The sequence below is a fragment of the Scophthalmus maximus genome, chromosome 9, assembly GCF_022379125.1.
Source record: "Scophthalmus maximus strain ysfricsl-2021 chromosome 9, ASM2237912v1, whole genome shotgun sequence".
Classification (NCBI taxonomy): Eukaryota; Metazoa; Chordata; class Actinopteri; order Pleuronectiformes; family Scophthalmidae; genus Scophthalmus; species Scophthalmus maximus.
In genome coordinates this window covers 6,479,785-6,490,850 of record NC_061523.1, presented here as the reverse complement: position 1 = coordinate 6,490,850, position 11,066 = coordinate 6,479,785, and the positions used below count along the sequence as shown (strand labels likewise).

Below are 11,066 nucleotides of genomic sequence, written 5' to 3'. Positions count from 1 at the left end.
AATTTATTCTAGAACATTTTGGGAACTCTTTCAAAATTGAATATCCGAAAAGGACACTCACTCACCCAAATTGGCATTTCAAGATATTTATAAATAAATAAATTTGGAACTATTATGCAGGACAAAAAAAAATAGAGATGAATCGGAAAATCGTCTAATCTGAATGGCCAAACAATTTAGTACATTTACTGGTTCTAAACCTTTATCTTTTATTTTCAACAATGAAATTGAAAAAAAGTGAAATCCAAACAAGCCTTGATTGTTTATGAAAACTTGCACTATTTGATTCCCGATAAGACCTCTATTTAAATTAATTTAATTAACTTTATGGTGTATAATTTAATTAATTCAATTCAATTATTGGAAGTTCTTTTGTTTTGTTTTGTCAAATGTTCTCTTTCTTATATTCGCTCAGTCGTTTTGCACTACATATCTAAGTGAAAATAATGTATAGGCCTTTTTTGGTCGGTAGTACACAACAAGTGTAATTGGCACTTTGAGATTTTAGCACTTGAGATTGCTTTTAGCAATGAAAAGTAATAAAATGTATTATTATTATTATTATTATTATTATTATTATTATAGTTATAGGAAGAAGAAAGAATCTGCTGTTAATAATGATCAAGGCGTCATTTAATTAATAGGAATACCAGCAGGGGGCGGGGCGACGGTCAAACAAACCAATGAGAAACCTATAGGCGGGTCGACGTGTTAAATCAGGAAGTTATTTAAAGACGACACCGACACGCTGCTTTGTTTTGACTCTGGACAGTGGGAGGAAACGGAGACGCGGAGAGGGGGACAGCTGGAGGAAACCAGGAGGAAACCCGGAGGAAACCAGGAGGAAACCAGGAGGAAACCAGGAGGAAACCAGGAGGAAACCGTGTGTTTCGTTCCTGACGTCAACCCGACATGTACTCGTGTGTCCCAGTGTGTTTTCTGCCGCTGGCTCTTCTCTCTCTGACTCCCGCTGCTGTCGCGAGAAGAGGTACAGTTCGTTCTTCTTCTGCAAAACTTCACACAATATCCTAAACTTAAAAAAAAATATATATATATATATATATATATATATATATATATATATATATATATATATTAAGCGTTGTCTGCCGGTTGTCGTGTTATCTCGTCTGTGCCGTGCAGACGTTATGCGGCCTTGCTTCCGGCTGTCAGGTTTGTGAACAGTACATCTGAATTGGCCTTGATGGAAGCTCATCATGTCATTATTGCTGAAGCTCGATCGGCCGCAGCTCGAGTTTAACGACGTAATTCGATTGGACTCGGCCGCTGAAGGAGGCTCTGTTGTCAAGTGTGACTTGTGGTCGTAATGTGTCGACTTTTAGATTTCGATCAGATCGACGTGGAAGTGAAACCTGCCGGTTTCTGTTCATTGTTTTTTTTTTGTTTCCGTGATATTTGCTTCCTAGTGAAGATGATGATCATGATGAGGTTCGTTCATTATCGATTAATCTGTCGATCATTTTCTCGATTAATCGATCAGTTGTTTGGTCCACAAAGTGGTGAAAAAATGTCGACCGTGTTTTCGGCCGGTGTCAAAGAGGAGCAAAGAAACCAGAAAACATCACATTGAAGAAGCTGAAATCAGAGAATTTTGACTTTAAAAAAATAAAGCAGAATGACTTGGAACTGATTAATCGATTATCAAAAAAAGTTGGCGCGTTACTGATCCACTATTCGATTAACTGTTGCAGCTCCACGTCATTTCAAAGCAGCAGAGGCGTGAGCTAACGGTGGATGTGTTTTGTTTGTCAGAGAGGAGAAACGTCCTCTTCGTCATCGCAGATGATCTGCGGACGTCGCTGGGCTGCTACGGGGACCCGCTGGCGAAGTCGCCCAACCTCGACCAGCTGGCGTCCAGAAGCCAAGTTTTCCTCAACGCGTATGCTCAGGTGAGTGCGTTTGCCGTCAGACGTTCTCAGTGCAGCTCAGGTCAGTTTGGAGGTGAGACCAATCGGATCATGTGTCCCCTGTGACATCTTTGAACGCGTATTATTCGTCTCTCCCCAGCAAGCCGTGTGCGCTCCCAGTCGAACGTCACTGCTGACCAGCCGCAGGCCGGATACAACCAGGCTCTATGACTTCAAATCCTACTGGAGGGTCCATTCAGGAAACTACACCACTCTGCCTCAGTACTTCAAATCCAGAGGCTACTTCACCATGTCGGTGGGCAAAGTTTTTCATCCAGGTAAAAAGAACACAGTGGGGGCATGGAGCACAATTTTCACAGCGCGGCACGGCGTAACATGTAGAAAGTGACACCGAGTGACACAGACTCTGCCGTAAGAAGCACCGAGTTTCACAGCTGGTGTACGAGGAGAACGCGCTCTGAATGATTTTGTTGTTTACGCAGAAAACGTCTAGTTGTTTGTGTGGCAGTGACAATGGTTGTGTTGTTTTTCTTTAGGCATCGCCTCCAACTACTCCGATGACTACCCATACAGCTGGTCCATCCCTGCATACCACCCGGCTTCATTTCAGTTCGAGAAGAAAAAGGTGTGAATAGGAAACTTTCATTAATAAAGTCGGTCATGTGTCTAAATTCACATCAGAATAGCTTGTAGTGTTGCAGGCCTACCAGGCTCCCCGGCAACTGATGAGATAAAACCCATTTAAGCCATTGAAAATGCTTCAATATCTCATCTCTACATATTTAAGATGCATTCTCAAACGTTATTTATTTTCTTAATTCATAAGACAGATCTCCAGTCTAGATTGGCAACTGTGCCAAGACAGTCCTCGGCAATCTAGCGCAACGTTGCCTTGTATAGAATGAATAAACTTAACAGAAGTTCAGTTTGTGTGTGTGTGATTTACCGATGAACACAAATACTATTAGTAATGGGAAATAATAAAAGGTATGTAACACAAAAAATGAATGAGTTAATAAGCATGGTGCAGATCTAGTCAGTGTGAATCCCTCGTGTTGTGGCAGGCAGAGTCCAACCTGCACGCATGCAGCGGTCTTGCGGGCCCGCCGACAAACCCTGAAATGGAAATCGTAGTTGGAAATAATTCTTGGAAAAGGTGACTTTTAATAAATAAATATGGATCAAAATCTTGGGTTTCCAGATGTGTAAAGGAGAGGACGGTAACCTCCACGCCAACCTGCTGTGTGCGGTGAACGTGACGGAGCAGCCCGGGGGAACCCTGCCGGACCTGGAGAGCACAGACGAGGCAGTGAGGCTACTGAAGAGCCGGGCCGCCGCCGACGTGCCGTTCTTCTTAGCCGTGGGCCTTCACAAACCGCACATACCCTTCAGGATACCACAGGTACACGACTGGCGATCAACCCTCTCTACAAATTGTTAGATAATAGTAAAACCAGCATATAGAGTGGAAACCAGTATTTGTATTTATTGCAGGTGGTTTTCATGTATAGTTTTTTTTCTGCTGCATGTGGTGAAACCAAAGGAAACCTCAGAAAGCAAAGACTGAGAGTGTCGCTCAAATGAATTAAACGAGAACGGACCTATAGGAGACGCGGTTTAGCTCGAAGGCGGGACGGAGCGTGATGAAGTGGAATCCGAACGAGAGGCGAGAGTGACGGGGCAGAGATGGATGTCGGTGTGCCAGAGAGAGTCTCCCTCCGAGTTTAAGTTGAGAGGTGAAACGTGGGAGAAAGTCGAGCCGGCTCCTCTCCGTCTGCGTGTGATGTGCGGCGCACGTGATTTACCGCAGATCGCGTTGGACGCACGCTGAGAACAGAGCAAAGCATAAAAAGATCAGTCTCTTGAACAATACATGTAAATCAGGTCAAAATCATCTAAGAACATCTATTTCAAAGTATAAAGAGGGCCCCATGACTCGCATCTCACTTTGAAAGTGTTTTTGATTTTAGTTTTTCAATTATCACGACGGTTATTTGCTGAACTTTATCTTTCGTCAAACACATATTGTTAGTTATATCTAAGTAATTAGATGTAATATTTTAGTAATTAATCTTTAATTAACAGTTAAGTAATAAGTGAGCTAATGAGCTAATACTTTAATAATAATGTTGGTGTTTTCATCATCATATAGCAACACAATAAGATGAGTAGGCCTTTTTTTCCCCTCTGGCCTTTTGCAACATATTTTTATGTAATGAATCGGAGTGGCAAGAGCTCAGAGGTAAGAAAGCTTGGGTTATATTTCACATTTCAAAACCGAAGTTAGGTCTTTTTACACGGATAAGATGGCGACGCAAAGAAACAGAATTGGGATATAAAAGAGGATGAGTCTGTGAATTTTAAATGTTTTTTTAAAGAGATGACTGGTTTGGCGTTGAGTTTTCAGTTTCAGAGCGAAAACTCCCTCACACATAGTTTTCACTTGAAACGGCCTCAGGTCACAGTGATGAGGACGAGAGCCTTCTCACAATGAAGTACAGTTCACAGAGGGGACTGGCTGTGATGCCTATATCAACCCTGTAATTAACAGAGCCTCTGGGGAGAAACTGGGATAACGTGTGATATACATTGTTGTTATGTCCTGAATCACTTGGAGTCCAGATAGAGAAGATTTGCTGAGCTTAATGAACAAAGGAGTTAGGTAGTCATGGTTTAAGCCTGCAGAGAGGCAGAGACGGACTGAGGTTTGCCACCGATTTAACATGGAGCTCAAAGTTTTGGGATGAAAAACAAAAACAAAAATCCCAGTGCTTTTTAATTTTTGGTGTAACATTTAGTGCGAAATGGGTAAATTGAGTAATTGCACAACAACATCTTGGGCCAGTAAAAAGATGTTTCAACATGATTAAAATTCTTCTGTTAATATTGTTTTGTGTCTGTACCTCTACTTGTTGATTGTATATTTGCAGGAGTACCTGAGCCTATATCCCATTAAAGAAATGACCCTGGCCCCTGACCCCAGTGTCCCGAAATCCCTTCCCCCTGTGGCCTACAACCCATGGACAGACGTGAGGAAGAGGGACGATGTCCAAAAGTTGAACATTAGCTTTCCTTACGGACCGATTCCTAAAGACTTCCAGGCATGTGCCGGCTGCTTTCAACACTTTAAAGCCGCTTTATAACACGTCCCATTGTTTTAACGCGAAACAAGCGTTAAAACGATAGTGTTGTGTCCCATTGTCTCCCAGCTGCAGATCCGTCAGCACTACTATGCCGCTGTGTCGTACGTTGATGCTCAGGTGGGACGGCTGCTCAGCACCCTTGACAATCTCGGGCTGGCTGACAAAACAATGGTGGTGTTCACCTCGGATCACGGTCAGTAGACACTCGCTTTGGATAAAGTGGGAATGGCTGAAAAAATAGGTCCAATGCTGCTGTTTGATTTCTAGTCACAACACTCACGCGTGATTATTAATCCTTACAGCCTTTGGTAAATTCAATACCTCAAACGTCAATCTTCAGGAAGTGAGGTCTTTTTCTTTTTTTTTTTTAGGGTTTTAGAAGCAACTAGTTTTTGCTGACCTCGTGTCTGACCACCAGGTGGCAGTGTTGGAACAGCATATTGTGCCCTTTCCTCCCTCCACAGTTTTTCCTTTTTTAAAAATCCTTTGTGACTCAGAAACTCAATTTATTTTATCCTTCAGTGGAGGATGCTGGTGTGAACCCTCTTCGTGACTGTTCGGTGTATAAACACAGTAAAGCACGATCAAATGCCATCATTGGTAAAACAGCAAACGGCAAAGTTGATTTCCTCAAACCTCTGCATCTAAAATGTCATTTGTATGACACAGATTCATTGATTCAGTCCTCTTTTCTCTTGCATCTGCTGTCGTTTCTCTAAATAACCTCTTTAATCTCTCATTCTCCGTCCTGTGGCAGGTTGGTCATTAGGAGAACACGGTGAATGGGCTAAATACTCTAATTTTGATGTGGCGACACGCGTCCCTCTCATCTTTTACGTTCCCGATGTCGGCACACGCCGCGGCCGGCTGGGAGAGTCGACTTTCCCCTTTATTGACGTCTTAACGAAATCAGAGTACAGCTTCAAGAGTAAGACCCTCCACTCGTAACAAATTCATCTCTTTTGCTAACATGCAAACGTACTTTTCTCTTTTTTTAAAGCACAGTGAATGTCAAGTCAAGTGGAACTCAATGTTGATTTTTTTTTTCTGTTAATTGGTCACATAAGTCTTGTTAAAACATTTATTAATGTGCCAACTTGACTTTAATGAAGTCTTTGATATACATGGCAAAAATTCTAAAGTATTTAGACTAGGATACACTTTGATATTTTGCCTCCAGACAGTTTTTTGCTTCAAATGCAAATGGTGCAATGATGATGAAATTTCAGTCCAGAGTGTCGAGTAAAATTTCTGTGGACGTCTTGTCTAATTTGCTCTCAGCGGTTAAGACTCCTCTCTAATTGGCCGACCCTTCTCTCTTCCAGATGACAGAGTTAGACAAAACGTGGTGGAGTTGGTGGATCTTTTTCCTACAGTCTCCTACATGGCCGGCCTCAGAGCACCTAAACCTTGTCCGGATGTTTCTTATCAGGTATCAAGAAATGGAAATGAACGCATTTATTGAATCTTAGTAGTTTTGATGGAAATTCTAATTTGTCCAACGATGACAAAATGGCTCCAAAACTAAAGACATTCCCGTCAGCATTAGTAGCACTTTGTCCTTTGTCCTAATAAGCGTTAAGCGTTTTCACTGTAAGAATGTGGCAATGTTGATGTTAGTATTAAGCTCAAAGCACCACACGTCGTGTTCATTTCGTTTTGTACAGAAGGTTACATGTATGAGCACCTGAGTAGGAGATGGTTTAAAGTAACTGTCAATGACGTGACACAAAGCCGCCATCCCTGGCAGTTCAGTTAAAATCCAATTATAACACTAGGGCTGGGCGATAGTGCCTATAAATGATATCGCCTTGTATTTTTGTTATATCGCAATACATGATATATATCGCAATATTTTATAAATCTCCTATAAAGCAGCTTTCCAGAAAACAATCTAATCAAAACCATGCAATTTCCTGTCCTTGCTTCAGATAACGTGCTTATTTTCAAAAGAAATTACACCGCAGGAACAGAACAGAGACCTTTTCAGGCATCTCGGTACAGAACAACATGGCCAGACAAAACGAATCGAGAGGTAAACATGTCCAAACATGGACGTGATGATATATATCGCAATATTTTATAAATCTCCTATAAAGCACTTCATAAATGCAGAATTTAACCCTTTGATGCATACAATCACAACAGTATCATTAACTACATCTCTCATTAAAAACATCTTGTACAACAAGCCGCCATACATTGAATATATTCAACATACCGCCCACCCCTAATTAGCGTTTAGCTCAAAGCGGCGCTGTGTCCACGTTCAGCCTCACGGAGCCGCTCACGTGGCTGTCGACTGTTGTTGATTCAGTCACTGTAGGTAATGAGTAAGCAGTGAAGCAGCCCTCGTCATCAAAGAAGCTTTCCAGAAAACAATCTAATCAAAACCATGCAATTTCCTGTCCTTGCTTCAGATAACGTGCTTATTTTCAAAAGAAATTACACCGCAGGAACAGAACAGAGACCTTTTCAGGCATCTCGGTACAGAACAACATGGCCAGACAAAACGAATCGAGAGGTAAACATGTCCAAACATGGACGTGATCTAATTGACTCTGACATTTATTTCCTTCGACTCTGCAGCCTGTTTTTTTTTTTTTTTGTTGTTGTTGTTGCTTTCAGGAGGAGCTGTGCACAGAGGGAGACAACCTGGCCTACACTTTCAGACACCGGGAAAGAGGAGAGGACGAGGAAGCGGTATCTTTCAGCCAGTACCCTCGACCTGCTGATACACCACAGGTACCGAATTAAAAAAGCCGTCATGAGCTGGCCGAAGGCTAAATCATAATAGATTTCTGTTAGTCAGGAAGCATCGTAGCCAAAAGTGCCACGCTGGTAAAACTGGGTTGAAGTTCACGAAGGCTGAAGTCATGTTGAATGAGCTCGCAGGATGAGTCGGCAGCTGGAGATCTGACTCACCGAAGAAATACACCTTTGGCTAATTTGAAGTTGAATGTTCTTCTATTCAGGAGAACTCTGACCTCCCGGACCTGAGAGACATAAAGGTCATGGGTTACTCTCTACGCACCTGGGACTACAGGTACACACTCTGGCTGGGATTCAACCCTCAAACATTTCAGGTATGCGTTTCACATTCCCCGCACAGCAGGGACAATCACCTCTTATCAGTGTGCGCGTTGGATCCATCAGTCTTTTGTGGCACAAATAGGTTGAGACACTCTCAATGACGGTAACAAATTGTATTTGGCCGCCGTCCATCCGTCTCTCCGTGCAGGTGAACGTATCTGACGTCCACGCTGGAGAGTTGTACATGTTGGCCGACGACCCCGGGCAGGACAAGAACGTCTACAGTGACTCCGACCACAGTGTGTTGATGAAGAAGATGACCCCCCTGCCTCACGTAAGTTTGAATGCGTTTTTATAAACGGACCAGTTTTCGCCTCATCCACTCGTGACTTTGTTCATTTTACTTGTTTACTTCTCCTCTGACTCGTCCAGACTGTGACTCTGCAGACGAGAATGAAGCTGCAGCTCCTCTACCTCACAGCAGGGATGAAGGCGAACAGAGGGAAGGCGTGATGACGAGAATAAACTACGACAGATGGGACGCACGGGGACGAGTGCAAACGGAAGACGGATTGGATGTGAAACTTTATCTACAAAAGGGAAAATGCATCGGATATTTGTTTCAACTCAATACGTACGCAATTCTGAAATCCCGGGCATCTCCATTAATCGTTAAAGCTCAGTTCTTCGGGCTAATGTTCCATGTCGAGAACTTGCTGGTGAAGGACCTGGATTCAACACATGAGAGAAGTGTACAAAAAGCATATGGGCTGTTAGTTTGAAGACATTTCAGCTTTTAAAAAAGTTTGTTTAGCAAAGAAATCATGACCATTTTGAAAAAGAGAAACATCCATACGTGAGCAGAAACTTTTCCTTTAAACTCCTAGTGCCATTCACGTGAGTAAGTACTCGCTTGTGTCCCACCACAAAAATGTCTGAGTAGCTGATGGCAAAACTCCCGATTGTCCGTGACTTCACTACCTCCTCTGTGAGAATTATTGCATCAATTCTTGACACGTCTCCTCATCTGAAGGAATTTTGAAGAAGCCTGAAGAATTGGCTCTTTTGATTAATGGCGAGCACCAATTTCCCGTTTTTGGAACAAGTGTTCTTCGGCGTATTGATCGTCCGCTTCAGGTGTGGCATCCACTTTGAAGTACAGCCGCCGAAAGGGACTTGAATAGTTTTGTACTGTAGTGTTAAACAAAATGACATTTCTTTTTTGCACTCGACCTCCCTCGCAGCTGTTTGCCTCTCTCCTTGTAAACAGTCGGTTCAGATCAATTTGCGGTCTTGAAATGAAGTGAGCAAGGGCCACCCGTAATAATTCCATGCAAATGAAACCGGGCATTTTACCGCCGTTCCCATGCGGGAACATTTTGTGCCATGGAAATTTGGAAGAAGGCAATTTCGGCTTGAATTTCGGGTTCAGCAATGAATCAGAAAGGGATTTGGTTTGACAACTTTCATTGCAGGCCACACTGTCCTGGTGTTAACGGGGAAACGGTTGAATCGTGATATCAGCGGGGCCTCTTATCATGTCAGGATGTGGTGGGGGGAAGAAAAAAACCCCCCTCAAGATTGATATGACTTGGCTCATTTCTGCCTCGTTTCCTCTCATCAGACGGTGCAAACCGAGGTTGATCTTGCGTTTGTGACATTTTGTCCAGGGGTTTGCTGGTGTCCCCCCCCCCAATGTCCTGTCACATAATAATATATGTAATGTACAAAATGCTGTAGAAATTATTAAAAAATTCTTGAGCTTGGCAAGAACACAAGTTATTATATTCATGTCAGTTTGGATTGGTTGATTGGTGAAGTGAAATAAAATATTTTTGTAGAACGCAAGGAGCAAACGCAGACTTTTTATTGTTATTTATGATCGTAACGTTCTGTACTGTGCGTCTGTTTTTGTGTGCTGCCCAAACTGTACATCTTGCCGCGCGTCCCTCACACCCTGCTGCTCTGTTGTGCTGCGTTTCGTGTAGAAAGCTGCTGTCGTGAGGAAGCTCCTCGAGGACCTCGCCAGTGTATTCAGTGTTTTCTCGCCTCCCCTCCCCCCCTCTGTCGTTTCCCTCTCTGAGGAGCAGAGGATGCACACGCCTGCTCTCTGGCACTGGGAGAATTTGGACCACACTGAACGTTTTGCTAATTTGTGCATGATTCCGCCGAGTCGGTCTGTCTCTGCGATGCAAACGGTTAAAAACCTTGTAATTGCATTTTCAAAAATATACTGTAGAATGAATTCAGTTTCAGGCCTTTTGACTTTGTCTTTTCTTTTCTTTTTCTTTTTTTATTAACCATTTTCAATTCCCAGGCAATCATGCAGAACGATGTGTAGAACTCTGCCTGAAGTGAAGTCCGTATGCTACATTTCAAAGAACGCATTCCCAAAGATCAGGGAAGCACTTGACAGCTCTCCCTTGCCAGTGTCACCTCTTCGAATTATTTCTTCTCGCCATTTTATCACATTTACCTCTGTCCAACTCGAGGGCTGCAATTCTACATTTCTCTATTATCGTATCCGTAGTAGTGGATCATTCAATAATCACATTGACTAAATATTTGTAAAATGTGGACCGAAGCAGCGTCGGATTTATTCATCCAAATGAAACGTGGGGGCGGTGCAATAGAGCTTTGCACAAAGAGGTACGCTGGAGTCTTTTATAACCACTAATGGTGCGAAAGAGGAATAAGAGCTGGGTCTCTGTTCTGTTGGAGTTTTAACAGGCCTTTTGTTATTAGATTTAAAAATCAAATACATATATTTGTTCAACGTTTTTAAAGAAAATAGCAAAATTTGGGGGTTTTGGAAAAGACAAACACATTCTCCCACAATAGTAACAAAGTCTTTGAAAAACATTGTCTAAAACAAATCTGAAGTCTTGCCATCATTTTCCGGTGTGGGGACGATGCAAAAAACCAAAAAGGTGCGACACAGTTTGCGTCCGTTGTCATTCTTCTTTTAACTCTTATTTTGGTCTCCACCAACACTGCTCCC

The 11,066-nt window shown here is 42.7% G+C and overlaps 1 protein-coding gene across 4 annotated transcripts; it reads left to right on the top strand.

Moving 5' to 3' along the window:
• The first annotated feature begins 719 nt into the window (after positions 1-719).
• ids (iduronate 2-sulfatase) lies at positions 720-9,913 on the top strand. Of its 4 annotated transcripts, none has more exons than XM_047334522.1 (14): positions 720-830; positions 864-988; positions 1,774-1,910; positions 2,029-2,206; positions 2,426-2,514; positions 3,091-3,291; positions 4,820-4,990; positions 5,099-5,225; positions 5,790-5,960; positions 6,358-6,464; positions 7,661-7,777; positions 8,008-8,118; positions 8,274-8,399; positions 8,498-9,913. In XM_047334522.1, exons 2-14 carry the CDS (start codon positions 913-915, stop codon positions 8,576-8,578), a joined length of 1,692 nt encoding a protein of 563 aa, XP_047190478.1. In that variant the 5' UTR covers positions 720-830; positions 864-912; the 3' UTR covers positions 8,579-9,913. The 4 variants fall into 4 exon arrangements, with proteins under 4 accessions (XP_047190478.1, XP_047190479.1, XP_047190480.1 ...); XM_047334523.1 differs by having other exon boundaries at positions 720-849; positions 892-988; XM_035650267.2 differs by having other exon boundaries at positions 756-988.
• Positions 9,914-11,066: the final 1,153 nt, after the last annotated feature.